The sequence below is a fragment of the Gasterosteus aculeatus genome, chromosome 4, assembly GCF_964276395.1.
Source record: "Gasterosteus aculeatus chromosome 4, fGasAcu3.hap1.1, whole genome shotgun sequence".
Lineage (NCBI taxonomy): Eukaryota > Metazoa > Chordata > Actinopteri > Perciformes > Gasterosteidae > Gasterosteus > Gasterosteus aculeatus.
This window is the reverse complement of record NC_135691.1, coordinates 3,897,956-3,915,406: the sequence shown is the minus strand read 5'-3', so window position 1 is coordinate 3,915,406 and position 17,451 is coordinate 3,897,956. Positions and strand designations below refer to the sequence as shown.

At 49.1% G+C, this 17,451-nt stretch overlaps 1 protein-coding gene and 1 non-coding gene across 5 annotated transcripts; one reads left to right on the top strand and one right to left on the bottom strand.

Moving 5' to 3' along the window:
• The first annotated feature begins 237 nt into the window (after positions 1 to 237).
• sec24b (SEC24 homolog B, COPII coat complex component) lies at positions 238 to 17,037 on the top strand. Of its 4 annotated transcripts, none has more exons than XM_040174330.2 (24): positions 238 to 619; positions 1,248 to 1,937; positions 2,697 to 2,840; positions 4,012 to 4,149; positions 7,755 to 7,838; positions 7,971 to 8,134; positions 8,374 to 8,558; positions 8,665 to 8,767; positions 9,645 to 9,771; positions 9,866 to 9,975; positions 10,791 to 10,903; positions 11,070 to 11,188; positions 11,691 to 11,746; positions 11,849 to 12,055; positions 12,312 to 12,435; positions 13,016 to 13,174; positions 13,262 to 13,435; positions 13,561 to 13,671; positions 13,889 to 14,064; positions 14,512 to 14,649; positions 14,752 to 14,856; positions 14,977 to 15,069; positions 15,499 to 15,602; positions 16,143 to 17,037. In XM_040174330.2, exons 1-24 carry the CDS (start codon positions 541 to 543, stop codon positions 16,252 to 16,254), a joined length of 3,615 nt encoding a protein of 1,204 aa, XP_040030264.2. In that variant the 5' UTR covers positions 238 to 540; the 3' UTR covers positions 16,255 to 17,037. The 4 variants fall into 4 exon arrangements, with proteins under 4 accessions (XP_040030264.2, XP_040030265.2, XP_077958075.1 ...); XM_040174331.2 differs by having other exon boundaries at positions 269 to 619; positions 9,648 to 9,771; XM_078101949.1 differs by lacking the exon at positions 4,012 to 4,149 and having other exon boundaries at positions 299 to 619; positions 9,648 to 9,771.
• Positions 10,186 to 10,257, bottom strand: trnag-ucc (transfer RNA glycine (anticodon UCC)). The gene has a single exon. It is a non-coding gene; the product is annotated as a tRNA-Gly (tRNA).
• Positions 17,038 to 17,451: the final 414 nt, after the last annotated feature.

Sequence of the window (17,451 nt, the reverse complement as noted above, 5' to 3'; positions counted from 1 at the left end):
CAAAGAAAAGGCCCAGAGGCCCAAAGCAAAAATATTAAAACCAATATTTTCATGGATAAGGAAGCCTAACAAGGTAACAAGAGACGAGACACAAATTGGATGATAGATAATTGTTTCTAGTGTATTTTACAGCTGATTTAAGACACGGGTCAAAACCGACACGTTAACATAAGGGATGGTAACAGAAAGCTAACACAAGAGGAAGGTTAAATAAAGGAATCAATAAAAACAAAATAAGAATGGGTTTCTCAGTTGAAGAGTAGTTACACAGAGCCGCCGGAAGGGGGAGTGAAGGGACCGCGGCCAGAGGGTCCGCCGAGTTCCCCCAACACCCCGACCGGAGGCTTCAGCTCCCTGCCGAGCGGAGCTGTCCAGTCTGCCCGGGTCTCCGCCGACCTCTCTGCCACATTACTGCTGGAGGAGGAGGACGAGGCGGGGGGTGTTTGTGAGAAGAGCCAGCCTCTGGGACAGCGCCGGCCCATGAGTATTTACCCGGCCGTGTATCCGTGGGCGTGAATAACGGACGGGGAGGACGGAGCGATGTCTGCGCCGGGTTTCACCCACCTGAACAGCTCCGTCAGCTACGGCCAGAACCCAACGCCGAACGGCTGCCAGAACGGTAACGCAGGCCGGTGGTTTCTGACCCGAATAGCCGGGTCGTTAGCGTTAGCATGCTAAGCGCGCCGGCACGTGTTGGACAGTTAGTCCGGCCCAGTTTTTTAGTATAACTGTTTTCTGGTAATAAGCGGATGAGTGGCGTAATCCATAATTTAGAATGACGCCTGAAGTCGGCAGAAACTGAGGCTTTCGGCTAATGCTAACGAGCTGCTAACGTCAGCTAACCCGAACGCTCCCAAAGGGACGGCTGCCGTTAGCACTTGAGCTAACCCACGACGCTAGCTATTAGAAGTGTTAGCAAGATAACAGCAGTGTGACAGATTGTGCACCATCACTTGACTATTTCAACTGTATATGGTGGTTCTGATTTTTTTTAAAGACTAATAAAATAACATAGATATAACATCGTTGTTATTAGTGGTTTGTCAGGGATGCTTCCTTCAGTCGAGAGCTAACCGGGTGTTAACCCTCTGCTGGAGTCACAGCTGCTAACGAAGCTAGTTGTATGCAGCTAATGACAACCCCTGTTCAGGGCTTTTATTGGTGAGCTCTGTTGGAAGGTGTGTGCGTGTATATGTGTATGTATGTATATTACACATGTTAATACATGACCCCCCCCCCCTCTTCAGGTCCAGGACAGACGTACCAATCCATGCATCCACCTGCAGGCTGCTATGGAGCCCCACCTCAACAACAGAACTACCCCACCATCCCTGCCCTCCCCACTTCTGTTCCCAACAAAGCGCCCGCCACGAACAGTGCACATGGTGCTAACTACTATTGGAGCAACCAGCAGCAGCAGCACCACCATCAGCACCACCACCACCACCATCAGCAGCAGCACCACCTCTCTCAGCATCATGTAGCACCCTCCCCATACAGTGCTTCTCTAAGCTCTGATGCTCCTTCTCAGCCATATGCCACCGTCCCTTCTTCAGCACCCCCTCCATCAAATGCCCACTACAACCAACAGCCACTGCAGCAGCATCCACCGTATGCCCCTTCGGGCCGCTACTATGGGCCGCAGGCATATCACGCCCCCCCAGCACCACCACCGCCAGAGCAGCAGCAGCAGCAGCCCAGTTTGGTCCCCGCCCCGGCTGTCGGCCCTGGTGCTCCCATCCACCCGATTGTTTCGTACCCGTCTGCGCCAGGAAGTAGCCAGTTTGGCACCCTGAGTTCCTTCCAGAACGCCGCCGTGCACGGAGTCATGCCCACCCAGATGGGGGCACCGCTACATCAGTACAGCAACCCCCGGCCGGCCTCCACAGCCGCTGTCGGTCAGCCGGGGCCGACAGTCAATGGTCAAGGAAGCACAGGTTTGTGTTCCTGGAACAGACACACAGAATAAGGTCCAGATAACTTTGTGCATTCAGTGGTGCAGAATAATGCGTACAAGCTACATGATGATAATCAGCAATCTAAACAAGCTGGTGCATCCTTAGTTGTGGGCTGGTAATACTTAAGGCTGGCGCATGCGTCTGCATCGTCGCGTCGACGCACTCGTTTCAATTCATGGTTCTAAAAGGCTTGCGTGTGTTGCGGAGCAATTCACCTCCAGAACAACAGGCGGAGTAACGTGTTTTTGTTGAAGACGACCCAGAGAGTCACGTCTATTAATTTATTTGTGTATTTATTTATCATAGACTCTTGTCCCGTGCATCGCCACTGCTGCTTTTCATCATCGCGGACACATTTGTCCCGTATTTTCCTCCACAACTTTGTGCACCTCTCAACCGGCAAACCGGCGTTTGCGGCGATCTCCCTCCGTGAATCCAACCCGCTTCTACAACCCGCCAATGACGGGTATAAGCTTGTATAAGCGGTCATATTTACGCATTTCTTCCGACCAAAGTTCTTAAATCCTTAGATCCTTTCTCTCGTAAACATTCTATGAAAGCGTCGCTCTGAAAACGCAGAAGCATAAACTAGGCTTAAGCTGCTGTTTCTTAGGCCTTTTATTTCCAGACTGTCAGCTTCTATTCAGGAGGGAGAGACTGCCGTGCTCCTGTTTGTGAAATGAAACCTTTTCATCTTTGTTTTTTTGCTGCTCTTTGTTGCCGTCCCTGAAACCACAGGCCACAAACACTATGACCAAAGCCACCAGGCATCTCTGAGCTACGACCCGTACGGCGGGGTCCTTCACGGCGGAGGTGGCGCGGATCGACCCCCCTCGGGGACCCCCTCCAACTCAGTCCATTCCTCGCCGGGCCACCACCAAGGTAACAATCATTTTAAATGTAACTATTGTTATTGACAAAACGCAGTCACAAAAAGTGCTCTTTAATGCCACTGGCACTGATGAGCTGCAGTTTCAAACCCAAATACGTTGCTTCTTGTGAGTATGTACTCTGTGTACAGATGTTTCTAGATGGACACATCTGGACAGAATAGAAGTTGCTGATGTTTTGTAACAATACTTTGAATGTGATTTAAGGCCAAATAGTTCTAGGTGAGCTTGACATAAAACAAGTTTCCTGTCTTTTGTATCACTATTTGCAGAAGAAACACTTGAGATTTAGGATCACAGGGTGGTTTTGGTTGTAAATTGGGCTGAAGTGAAAAATGTGTAACGTTTTTTAACAAAGACTTACACCTCTCATTTTTGCTGTGCTCTGGATTTTGTCTTATCTGGTGCAGACTCTTCCACCAGCCTCTGAATGTGAATGTTTGAAATCCTGCTCTAAAGCGAGTGGTTTCCACCACTGTGTCTGCTGAAGATTGCATGTGGTGCATATCCAGACACACACACACACACACACACACACACACACACACACACTTTCATTTGTGCAGGTGTGTGTGTTTATACAAATGTGAGGTTTTCAGGTTGGAACTTGCCAGCCAGCTGCTGATATATTTTGTTTGTGATCCAGATTAAACAGGTTCAGACCAAAGCACTCCTGCACCTGCATTTAAATACAATTTGTGCTGCAACATCCAATCATCTTCGAAGCTTTGCAATGTCTCACCAAGAGGCGTTTCAGGTCCAATAACTACCCCATTACTCCACATTGTTCCTTCTCGCTCCCTCCTTGTGTGTGTGTGTGTGTGTGTGTGTGTGTGTGTGTGTGTGTGTGTGTGTGTGTGTGTGTGTGTGTGTGTGTGTGTGTGTGTGTGTGTGTGTGTGTGTGTGTGTGTGTGTGTGTGTGTGTGTGTGTTTCATGTGGACTCTGAGAAATAGTTGATGTAAAGTAACCAGAAGATTCTGCATATTTGTGCCAACGCGTGTAAGCAAAGATCGTCAGTGTTGACGGGACGGTGGGCCGGGTAATCCAAACTGCATATTGTTCTCGTCCCTGTAGAGCCTCGAGACGGGCTGAGGTAGAAACATTAATCGCCGGTCACCCAGTCTTGACAGTGTTCTCACCCCACCCTCCCCCCTTCCAACAGGCATGCAGTATGGATATGTTGCTAATAGTGGAGCTAGCTCCGCCTCTGCCGCCACCTCGGGCCCGGCTGCGGCCCCCTCGCCATCCAGCTCTGAGGAGGATGAGGAGGAGGAGGATGATGATGAGGATGAGGAAGCAGGTCTGCTTTTCCTTTTTATCTCCTCTAAACTCATCCATTACCTCTGAGTCCATCTCCATCAACCCGATCATCAGTGTCCCAAACTAGAGATGCACCGGTTAGCGCTTGTCTCTAGATCTTCATATTCCCATGCTCACCTGCACCCTTCACTTCCTCCCCCTCCCCACCACTGTAATCAGCTCTGCTCTGTCGCTGCACCTCTCTCCGAACTGAGTTTCGATTTAGGCCGTCGGGGGGGGGGGGGGGGGGGGGGCGCTAAGTGGGTTAGCGCTTCTGCTTGATGATTGTCATGCAGCATCGAGCTGTCTCTCACTCTCAGCAGTTTTTATAATGATGATAATTTTGCTGATGAGGTCATCGGGCTGCAGACCTTTCAATTGCAAACTCATGAACAGGAAACAACACAATCATCACTCCCCAAAAATATCTTTAGTGCATTACAACAGTTATAATCCACAAAATGTATTTAAAAATTCCTCAAAATGAAAGGTCTTTCGCTGAAGAGGGTTATCTTTCATAGTTTCTTTTTTTAAAGAATTGGGCAAAACCCCAATGAAATCTATGTACCAAGAGTCTGTCAAACATGCTGCCACCGAGGGGACACCACATTCTGTAGATGAAGTATTTACATTCTTCCCCCTCCTGTCTGCTGGTGTAAACACGGCCTCCACTTCGGTTGAAGTTTAACAGGCTTCTTCACTTGACAATAATGAATTCTTCATCCCTCCCAGATGTGCCAAGGAGCTCGAAAAGCAATGTGCTGGTGGAAGATCTGAGGTTTTGCGTTACAGTAACGTATGTGTGTGACACCGATGTGGTGAAGTTGCATAACTCTCATTCCAAACTCCAATATCTCTTGTGTATTCTGTGTAATAGTTACACAAGTTTTACCTCCGGACCAAATGACAGCGAACAGCGCTGCGCTCTGCTGTGTGTGTGTGTGTGTGTGTGTGTGTGTGTGTGTTGTGAGTCTGTGAGCTCTCCCTCAGGAGCTCTGGTGTCATCAGCCAGAGCTGCATACGTTTCTAAAAGGAGCTCCGCTCCCCCCAGCGGGAGCATCCGAGTGTACATGTTCCCCCCACGAGAGCGCGAGAGAGAACTAATTTACACCTGATCATAAGGAGGGAGCCTTGTTTTCACCAGCTGGTGATCTGTGGGCGCCGTGATGATTTCACGCTACGCGTTGCTCTTCAAATGTGTAGAAACTAAATAATTGCATCAACACTTTTCATTCCTAATTTTAAAAAAATTCACATTTCAGTTGGAGGTTTGTATTTGGTCAGCTGTGTAAAACTGTAATAACTCAATTATTAGATTAATGCTACCACTATAAAATATACAGAACCTTTTCGAGGGGATTTGGAATATATATAAATTTTCTTTCCGGGTTCAATTTACAAACATAAAATAACGGCACAACCAAAACGTCAAGTCTCCTCCGGCGGCTGACACTCCGTCGTCATGGCGATGTGTTCCCGTCAACCGTAGTGGTAGTGAATCACACCTGTGTCTGATCATAAAGGGAACTCTGAGCTTTATTTACTCTGGCCGTCTCCACCGGTGAGACGAGGGTGACTGAAGTGTCGTAGAACCTTGGAGGAGGAGGAAGGCTAAGCCGTCCCGGTGTTCTCCTCCTCCACTGATAATCCTGCTGCTCCAATTCAGTCCGAGCTAATTGGATACGGTCCCATCCAATGAGCTGTGGATCGGGGGCGTGTCATGTCTTTAGCCCCATGCGGATTAATGGGTTCATTCAAATAATCTGCTGTTGTAATCTTTCTGGAAAACCCTGTTGGTTATCGGACGTGAGGATAGACCACAATGCACTTCATCAAGAGATCTCGTTACTTGTGTTTTTACTTGATTGGGTGCAGTAGAGAATCTGTCATGCAGTTTGTAGCGCCCCATTGACAAAAGTCAGACGCTGACGAGCCACCGCGCTTATGATTTACTACGCTAACGAGTCCATCCAGAATCAGCAGACTGTCAAACGGTTTAATACTCGGTGGGACTGCTTGAGGCTGAAGAAATGTGTTGCATGCATTTCCTTCCTCTTACAGCTTTTGTCGTGCGAGCAAAACAAGGACTAGACTGGAGACTTAAATCAAAGCAACATGACAACGTTTATTTGCAACAAACTGCAGGACAGAATACTCTTAACGTGCACGGACCTATTTCAGGCAGTTTAACACCAACATGAAAAAAGGTGCTTAATACAAAATGCGCTCAAATTATATAGTCTCTAAGAGCATTTTTGATTGGTTATTAAGATTGAGGCGACTCCTGCTTAGAACCCTCGGGGAGACCTCTTGGAGCACAGGGATGTCCATCCCCCTCGGCTCTCGGATCATCACGCCTCCCGTTGAGTTCATGAGTGCTACATATCAGGATGTGTGCAAGATAATAATAATAAGAAATGATTTGCATATGAGTGATTGCGTAGTTCTATGTATAGACACGTTGTTCTTAGAGTGGGGAACCGGTGCTTCCTGTTGAACTGCGTTTGAACCAGATAGTGCTGCATCTTTTTGCAACATGTTCGTGTGCTGCTGTTGTGTCTTGAAATACATGTTGTTCGTGCAATCCGGCCTTTAAGCGGCCTCCACCCATTATTACTATGCATTTCTTATTCAAGTGTAATTTCATTCCAGCGTAAGCGTGCATGTTTATATTTTAATACTCAACACTTTTAAAGTCACAAATGTTGAGGAAAGCTTGACCGAAAAAACGTCTGCGGGTTCAAACTCCGCCTTTTAAAAGTGAACCATCCACACGGCGCACGCATCCGTCTTCGCTTGCGTCTTTACGATGACCCTCGTCTGGCGTCGTTTGACACGCTGCGGCGGGTTGCTTCCAAGTGCGGAAGCAGGGATCCTCCTGCTGCTTTACTTTGAAAATCAGCAGCTTTGCAGGAGGTGATGTTTGCTCCTCAGCGCGCGTCTGTTTGACCCCCCCCCCCCTGTTCCTTTGGTGAGTGACGAGTGTCGCTCGTTTAACTCGTCTTGTCTCTAAGGATGATCTAACCGCTGGTCTGCGAGCCGTCCCAGGAGGAGCCTCCATGGCTTCATGAGGCCACTTGTTGCATCAGAAGGATGCTTGAATCAGGGGTTTAAATTAAAATCCGCTCGCATCAAACTCAAAAACCTAAGATGAAGATTATATTTTATTACATCGCACCAAAACCTTACTACTACAGTTTAAATCAAATGCAATTTGATTAGCGCTTTAAAAGGTACTTTACATGGTAAACAAATAATGATATAAACAACGGGAGTAACAACAATATAAACAAAATTGATGACATAGAAAAACTTAACCGATTAGAAGCAGATTTAAGCAGGTGTGTTTTATGGCACCAGGCGTCCTCGTCGTTGTGTTTGTTCTGCTTCATGCTAAAGAAGAACTATTCCCTTTTAATGTTTATTATTGATTGTCTGTTAATATTCTTCTTCTCCAGCCTTTGTTTTCATTGGCTTCCGGTTGTCATCCTTTGTTTCCTCAGACCTCCCGACTCGTTCTATCTTCCAACTTCTTTTCTTTTGCACCTTTTTAGTTGTCGTGCTGTTTCCAAACAACCTTGTTTCTCCCTCCTGTCGGTCTCTCAGGTGGTGACACTTCCTCTTCTAGTACTGGCAGTGCCTCTCCGGTGCCCAACAACTACGATAACCTGGAAGGGGGCAGCTATCCAGGTAACCCCCCCCACACACACACACACACACACACACACACACTATACCTGAGCCAACGTCTTCTCGCTCGTGACCGAGTTGAAACAAACCACCTGTTGGTTGCCTCACAAACCTGAACTCTCTCCCGTCCAGATTCCATGCCCCCCTCCGACCACATGACCAACCAGGCGGCGCCCTACGGTAGCTATGGTTACCCCGGCATGCCGCCGGCCTACCACCAGGGGCCGGCCTCCCTCGCCAACGCGTCGCCCTCTCACGAGCCGTACGGCCAATCGGGCTACCAGCCGTACTCGCAGGTAGGAATGCAGCTCGTCAGCGAGTCCGAGGTCCGCTGTCGATCACCCGAGAAAACCCAGCAAGTACTTTAAAGTTTGTGTGGTGAATGATGACATGAAAGGGGGGGGGGGTCACACAGTGATGATCAGCTGACTTTGCGGCCTTCTTTTGGCTTCTTTTCTTCTTTTTCTGAAGAAAAGGTTAAACGATTAACGATTAAATGAGTAACAATGAGTAATGTCCCCCTCCTCCCCTGCAGCCGTTCCCTAGCATGTCCCAGCTGTCCACGGCCCTGGGGGGGCTGAGCGGGGTGCCGGAGCTGGAGGTGGAGGCCCTGAGGCCAGTCAACCTGCTGCAGGAGAAGAACCTGCTGCCCCCGAGGGCCCTCGAGGCCCCCGAACCCAACCTGAGCCCCGAGCTCAAGAAGGTCAACTGCAGTCCTCAGTGAGCGGAGCATTTATTATGACATTCATTTCATATCTCTGTTAATAGACTTTGAAGGAGACTCTAACCTGTGTTACGTCTCCCCGGGGGGGTCCGTGTGGATCAGGTCCTTCAGGTGTACCCTGACCAGCATCCCTCAGACCCAGGCTCTACTCAACAAGGCCCGGCTCCCGCTGGGCCTCCTCCTGCACCCCTTCAGAGACCTACAGGTACGACTCGTGCCTGAAAAACTCCACAAACGCCGGAATACCAAGTGTGTGTGATATTCTATGCAAGCTTATTTCCACACATGGTTTACACTTAATTATAAAACGTTTTATTTGATTGATGGGAGAGAAACATTTTATCCTGAAAGAGGAAAGCCTCCCTGTTCTCAATAATCACCATGCCTATAAAGACCCATTCATTCTAACATGTGCAATGCAAAACCCTTTAATGTGTATTCAGTAAACTACTACTAAAGTTTCACTTTTCAACCTTGAAATGTCTTTGGCACTAAATGTAATAATGGATTTATTAACTGATTTTCAACCCCCAGTTAGGCCTAATGGCTGTAACTTTAACCAGTCTAAATGAGGCGACTAGACGTTATTGTAATACTGGTCCTCCGTACCCGTAGTCGTGGAGTCACGTGACTGCAGTGGAGTTCCTGCATAACCCAACGGTAGCTTTTTACTTCTGCCCATCGCATTCAAGCATGTTTACTTGCTCTTGCTGAACAAAACCTGTGAACGTTTATTTTCTCACGTTGTGCATGGAGCCGATGCGGCGCCGACCTCCCGCTCGTTGCACAAAAATACGTCCCCTCTGCAGCACTTTGCAGCCTCTATCATCTCGTGTCTGAGTCTGTGAAGCGCTTTGAGACAGCAGGCAGGAGGAGAGTGATGATGAGGTGCAAGCAGATAGGGGAGTGTATTTATAGGCGTGATAGATGATCGCATGTCTGAGGGTACGAAGTGACGGACAACAGGGACGCTTCTGACACCCCGGGAAGCGTCCCCACCTTTTTGTGAATCCACCTCTAAATCCAGGCACCGCTGATCATCTACTTCTTCCCAATATTTGTCTCCCCCCCTTCCTCTGCAGCAGCTGCCGGTGATCACGTCAAACACCATAGTGCGCTGCCGTTCCTGTCGTACCTACATCAACCCGTTTGTTACCTTCCTGGACCAGCGCAGGTGGAAGTGCAACCTCTGCTATCGGGTCAACGACGGTACGAACCCAAGCGCGAGAAAGTCAACGTTGTTACTTTGTGCGATTTGTTTTTTGCTTCAAAACTCTCCTCCTCCTCCTCCTCCCCCCTCCAGTTCCAGATGAGTTCATGTACAACCCGGTCACCCGGTCCTACGGCGAGCCCCATAAGAGACCCGAGGTGCAGAACGCCACCGTGGAGTTCATCGCCTCCTCGGATTACATGGTGAGCCGACGAGGAGAACCGGGAGGAATGTCAAGATTCAGTTCTCTTTTATTGAACATGATTAATAAACATGACCAGGCTGTTATCAAATCAGGAATTGGCAAGATTTATTGCCAAAATATGTTAGACATACAAGGAATTTGTCATGCCTGTTGGTGCATAACATCGGAAAACAGGACAGTGAGACAAATTGCATGTTGAGAAAAGGTTTGCGTTGGCCGGGAATCGAACCCGGGTCAACTGCTTGGAAGGCAGCTATGCTCACCACTATACCACCAACGCTGACGGTTCTTCCACCCTACACATAAGAACAGGACCCAACCATTTCCTTTGGAGATCTGAACCCAGTGATTTATATGCCTTAATATCAATATATAAACTAATGCCCAGATATTCTTTCTTTCATAAACATGCTTTTGTTGTAACGTCACTCTGCGAGGGCACGGGACCTTTTTTTTAATTATTTGCTGAATGCTAATTCAGAAATGGCGTGCGGCATCGCTTGCCTCGTCGTTGGAATCCACCGGGTGATACATAATCCTGTATGTATCGGAATAATGAAGCGTTGCTGCCGACACGCACCGCATGACCACGTGACCACGCACTGGTCATGCGGTCGTGTGGTTTCACCATTTGTCCACTAGAGGGCAGTAGTGTGTTGATGCTGCAACATCTGGAGGCAAAGGTGCTTCTCCCGCGTGAACTTAAATCTAAAAGAGAAAAACACTCCTCTCACTGACTTTGAACTAGATATTTAACAACAAATCTATTTCCCCATCTTCCTCCCCACTAATGACGTGTGTGTGTTTTTCCAGTTGCGGCCTCCTCAGCCGGCGGCTTACCTGTTTGTTCTGGATGTGTCTCACAATGCCGTGGAAGCAGGTTACCTTAAGTACTTCAGTGAACTACTTATAGACAACCTGGACAAGTGAGTACTTTTGATGACATAAAAGTGGCTGTTTTTTTTGTTTTAATCATGGCAGTAAAACAGACATTTAGATTTTATCCACATTTTTGGGCTATTTATTTACACAGATGATTACAAACAGCTGTCGGAGTTGATATTCTGACAGCGGGGTTGTTTTGTGCTTCAGGTTGCCGGGGGATACACGGACCAGGGTGGGCTTCCTCACCTTTGACAACACCATCCATTTCTACAACCTGCAGGAGGGTTTGTCCCAGCCGCAGATGCTGGTGGTGTCGGACATAGACGGTACGTCTGCTCCCTGGAGTCGGGCTTCAGAACGTTCCGAAACGCTATTAAAGAGAAGGTTCGCTTTACCGCTCATCCAGTAAACAAGGTGTAAGTAAAGTAGACAATGGGTTGGATTTAACAATCAGTGACATAGTTTTCATCTGAGCTTTATCTCAGTATGAAAGGGTTCTTTGATTTAATGTGGATGTATGGCGGCTTAGTAGGAACACTGCTTGAAAAATAGTAAACCCTTCGTCTAATATAAATAACATAGAGAGTAGCACTAACTTGTGATGGAAATGTCTATATTCTTTGATACATTATACATCTCTACTCCCCTTTCTATCTCGGTAATATATTCATACCTGCATTGGCCTTAATATATTTTATATTGAAATACAACCTGATCATTTCAATGAGAGCGGCAGAATTTTTTTAAAAATAATTGCATATAATTAAAGCAAGCCTTCTAATAAATGTCTCTGTGATCAAACGTGTGTTTTTTTTTGTTTACTTTCAGACATCTTCATACCGTCTCACGACAGTCTGATGGTGAACCTGAAGGAGAGCAGAGAAGTACACAATATTTGTTTCTTACCTGCACATAAGCGGCTTCTGTCTTCTTCCTGTCGTCTCACTGCTCTCTCGTTATTCTCCCCCCTCCCTCTCCCTCCCCAGCTCGTGAAGGACCTGCTGACGTCTCTGCCGGGCATGTTCAGCCACAGCAAGGAGACCCACAGCGCGCTGGGCCCGGCGCTGCAGGCCGCCTTCAAGCTCATGTCGCCCACGGGGGGGCGCGTCACCGTGTTCCAGACCCAGCTGCCGACGCTGGGAGCCGGCTCGCTGCAGTCGAGGGAAGACCCCAACCAGCGCTCCAGCACCAAGGTGCAGGGGGGTGGGGGGGCGGGTCGTGGTCTGTGAGGACTCCTCCTTCTCTTTTTGCCGTACTCAAACAATATACTCTTTGACTCTCCATAATATACTACATCGAATCATTTAGTGGACAAACTGTCCGATATGTCAGGAGGCTTTGAGGAGGATCCTCCCTGAATCTGTGCTCGCCATCTCTTCTTCTGCAGAGCAGGAGACGCAACCGCAGGATTTCTTTCTGTAACGGGGTCGTTCTTTTGTTTCCTCCCAGGGAGTTCAGCACCTCGGCCCCGCCACAGACTTCTATAAGAAACTCGCCCTCGACTGCTCGGGGCAACAGATCGGGGTGGATCTTTTCCTGCTCAGCTCCCAGTACTCTGACCTCGCCTCGCTTTGTAAGAACACCCGACATCACAACATCGATGTGCGTTTCTTCAGCCTCAAAGGAGCCGTCACTGGGATTCAAGGGGAAATATGTCCGCAACTTCCAGATGGTTTTTACGGGTCAAAATTCAAATGTGTTCACATTGATGATCAAACTCATTAAACACTGACATTAATATTTATAGATTGTTGATGTTAGATTGACTTTTTCGGAGATTGAAAAAGGTTGCTAAAATAATTTGCTACATTTATAAAATTATTTTAATTGCTTAATTTTAGGTTCTGATTAAATCCAGATTTTGTGGGGGTTTAGCCTTTAAAAAAAAAAAATGGCGGGTTATTCGTTTAAGAAAGTTTCTTTAATAGGAAAAAAAAGGATAACTTTTGTGATCCGATGAATCGGTTGATTCAAATTGAGGGATTTTGTTGGTCTCAAAAATGACACAGGAAATCTGAAGGTTCATTCAAAAACCTCAACAGACACTTTGAATGTAGAGGAACGGAGACATTTGTTAGAGCCCTGATGGGTGTAATGAAGGCCCAGCACTATGGCACGATTCTTCTCATTAGAAGACTGTTTCTCCTCTTCAGCATGTATCTCCAAGTATTCGGCGGGCAGCGTCTTTTACTACCCCTCCTTCCATCACACCCACAACCCGGCTCAGCTGGAGAAGTTCCAGAGAGACGTGGAGCGCTACCTCACCAGGAAGATCGGCTTCGAGGCGGTGATGAGAATACGGTGCACCAAAGGTAACCGGCTCCTCCTCGGAGTCACACACACACCTCAAGCGTCCTTCCCTCCCACCGAAACATGTCTCCTCCTCCTCCCCACCTCAGGTTTATCCATCCACACGTTCCACGGTAACTTCTTCGTGCGCTCCACCGACCTGCTGTCGCTGGCCAACGTGAACCCGGACTCCGCCTTCGCCGTCCAGATGTCGATCGAAGACTCCCTGGCCGACTCGTCCCTGGCCTGCTTCCAGGCCGCGCTGCTGTACACCTCCAGTAAAGGTGCACAAGTCTGTCCCTGAGGCCTTCAGGAATAATGGGAAACGTCGCCGCTCGATGGTGTTCTGTTGGTACGAGCGGCATCACCGGATCTGATGGTTTGTCCGTCCGTCCGTCCGTCCTCGTAGGGAAACGGCGGATCCGGGTCCACACTCTGTGTCTGCCGGTGGTCAGCCAGCTGAGCGACGTGTACGCCGGAGCCGACGTGCAGGCCATCACGTGTCTGCTCGCCGACATGGGTGAGTCCGCCGCATTGAGTCCTCTCCTCGTCTCCTCCCAGATGTGCGAGGGAGACGCGAGAGCGGCGATTTTTGGGCTTTTATATGTCCGATGGTATCCACCTAAAGGAACTGGGTTTTCTTTCGCCAGGAGTGGAATATTATATTAATGAGTATGTTTCACCTAAAAATAAGAATTCCGGTGTCTTTGTCTACAATCTACGGCTGGCGTCTGCAGCCATCGACCGGTCGCTCACGTCCAGCCTGTCGGACGCTCGTGACGCTCTGACCAACGCGGCGGTGGATCTGCTGAGCGCCTACAAGAGCAACGTGTCCAACCTGCAGCAGTCCGGCCTCGTCCTGCCGGCCTCCATGCGCCTCTTCCCCGTGTACATCCTCGCTCTGCTCAAACAGGTGGGTGCAGGAGGGGAGGGTGGGGGGGGCTATTGGGGTAACTGCTGTCCTACAGTATGAGCTGCTTCTACTCGTTGCTGCCCCTCCCTCCACACACACACACACACACACACACAATAGGAGCTGGGTTTACAGCCCGTCTTCACCCAGGACTTGTTCATTCATACATCCAGGGTGTGTCCCCCTTTCAGACTCATTCTTTGAGTAATGTGACTAATACTCCTAAACCTCCGATCGGTGTACACCCTCAACGTTTAAAACACAGTCAGAACTGGTAAATCCACCCTCATTACAACATAAAGAGGTTCACATTTGTCCTCCCTTAAAGGGGTTGTTGAACTGCCGGTGCGTCTCGTAACGTACTGCTGCACATTGAGAGATACAAAAATACAAACGGATGAAATAAAGCTCGGCACCGGCGCTAAAAGGGCCTGTGTCCCCTTGCAGAAAGCCCTGCGGACGGGCACCAGCACGCGGCTGGACGAGCGCGTCTTCGCCATGTGCGAGTTCAAGACGCAGCCGCTGCAGCAGCTGATGCGGATGGTTCACCCCGACCTGTACCGGCTGGACGACATGTCCGACCAGGTAGGACGAGGGATTCCCAGGGCTCGTTTGAAATGATTACTCGCGAGGCCTTTTGAGTGTCCTCCCCACTAACCCGTTGCACCGCCGGCGTCTCACCCGCAGGGGGCGCTCCTCCTGAACCACACCTTGGTTCCCCAGCCTCATCTGCTCCACCTGTCTGCAGAGAGGGTGAGGAGAGACGGAGCCTTCCTCATGGACTGCGGCAACGTGAGTGTTTGTCCAGATCCCTCGATCGGGTTCCGCTTCCTCTCGACGTCAATCTGTCCACCTTGTGCGCGGCGGGGAACGACGAGACGTCCCTCGCTGACCCTCTTGTCTCCGGTTCAGGTGTTTTATCTGTGGATCGGCAAAAGCTGCAGCGACGTGTTCATCCGAGACGTGCTGGGCTGCTCCAGCTACGCTTCGATACCCGAAAACATGGTGAGTGAGGGTCCGTCATCCAAACACGTCAAAGGAAAACCGCGGTCAGGGAGCGGCTGGTATTGTTTAACGAGTTCTACATGAAGTCACAGATTTGTGACTCCATTCCTCTTAGTGTCGTCGAAAAAGAAACAACTCATGCAGCTTCTTTTTTAAAATTGTGCAGTTACTTAGAAAGCTCTGTGCCCCCCCCCCCCGGCCTCCCGTGGGCCTGATGGCGACACCCAGAACAAACGACACGCGTCAGCGCTGTTCAGAGCCGCTGATTGTATTTTTTCGAGAGAAAACAGCAGAAAAAACCCCTCCTGATTCATGTTCCTGAGGGAACGCAGGGAAACACGAATGTTCTCTTTTGGAGTTATCTGTTGCTAATCTAAGCGCTTCCGTTTGTGTCCGTGTCTCCGTCTGTCTCTCTCTCTGAATCCACAGAGACACATTCCTGAGCTGGAGACGGTTTTGTCTGAGAGGGTGCGAGCGTTCCTCGACTGGCTGCAGGACAAGCGATCGTTCTGCTCCTCCGTGCACGTCCTGAAGTGAGCGCCGCCGTTCACGCCGGAGTTCTGCCGGCACACGCACACCTTCCCACATCCTTCCGTTATTACTTTTTGACGTTACATTTACAGTAACAGGAGAGTCACTCTTCCACCAGCGTTACAGATGCATCAGTTGACAAAGTAGTGAGGGAAATATGGAAGCCCTGACGTGGCAAACCAATGAACTGACATGTTTCCTCATTTCTCTTCTATTCTGCTCCTCTGCGGCTCCGCATTGTTGCGGCGGTGGTGGTGGAGGAAGGATGGAGGGAGGGGGGGGTGGGGGAGGGGTGGGGGGTTGCATGACAGATGAGAAAAACACGAGAGGAATTTGGTTGAGAATTCTCTGGACTTTTTAACGGAAACCAAAAGTTTGCCTCAAACACAGAATGAGTGGCTTCAGATTTCGGATCAGTTTGTACTTTTCTTGTTGATTTTATATCAAAGAGTTAGATTTTATCTTTAATGATTCATTCACTCATTTGCGCCAGAGCTGAATCCCATTTTCTTTTCCCCCTCCCTCTCTCTCTCCCCCTGCAGGGACGAGGCCTCGGCTAAAGCCCCGTTCTTCCAGCGGCTGGTGGAGGACCGCTCCGAGGCGGCCTCCTCCTACCCGGACTTCCTGGAGCACCTCCAGCAGCAGATGCCCTAGTCGGCTCCGCCGCGCAGACGGAACCCTGGCGCTAGAAACGGCCCGACACCCATCGCTCCTTTCGGACCGGTTTTTAAGGAGGCGGGGTAAGCCCCCCCCCGTCCCACCCCCGGTCCTTCCCCATCACCCCCCTCACCGGCCATTCGGAGGGGGTAAGTTGTAGAAAAGAATAGATAGGAATGAAGAACGGGGATTTGTTCTACTTTGAAATGAATACTTGAGAGCGTCTTTACCACTACCCCCCCCCCCCTCGTCAAACGCTTCGCTCCTGAGAACATGATTAAGGGGGGAAGTCGAGCCGAGAGGACGCCGTCTCATCATGTTTCTTTAGTTGGACTTGTTTTCGTGAGCCTCACATGTAGCTAATGCTGTCTTTTCTCTCTTTTTTTATTCTTATTGTTTTCTAATTTATTCCCCTCCTCCCTCCCTCGGTTTTGCTCAAACACTCTTCTGAAAGCCGTGGAGAAAAGGAACGAGCATTCCTGCTTCTTGTTTTGTTTTTCCCGGCATACGTCGCCGTTCTGTTCGCTGCTAGACGAGACGCTCCGACAGTGGTTGGATGTTAAAAACAAACGCCCCCTTATCAGCTCCCTCCCCTCTCCTCCGCCCTGTTGTCGAGATCAAACGCCCCCCCCCCCCCTCTCTGTCTGCACTCTACTTTGGTTTTGATTTATCTTTTCCAAGCGCTGACTGAAGTTGCTCTTCACTTTGTAACTATTAAAAAAGAATCTTTTATGTGCGATAATTTATGAACCAGCTTATTAAATAAACAACAAAAACAGAGCTGTGCTTGTTTTTTATGTCACAAACCGACCAGGAAGAATATCTGACTATTTATCAGCAATGTTTTTAGACTCTGCGCTACGTTTATCAGGTGATGGTTCGTATTCTGATTCCTTTTCCAACAACTTCTTTTAAGTCCCCCCCCAGCAGGAAAGAGTAAACGGATTCACATGCGTGCAGAGGACCCGCGTCTCAGGGGTGAGTTTGTTTTCTCCACCCCGAGTCGAGCTGCTGAAGAAGGAGCACGAACGGAGAGAGCCGCTCCATTAGCAAACCTGTCTGGCTCCCACATGCTGTGTTGTTTTCGTGGGACAAACGGCACCGTGGCCTTTTAAAACATTTTATCAGCTCGCCAACTTGGCAAAAAGTTTCACAGTCTCCGTTTTCTTCTCTTTTTTTCTTTTTTAAACATAA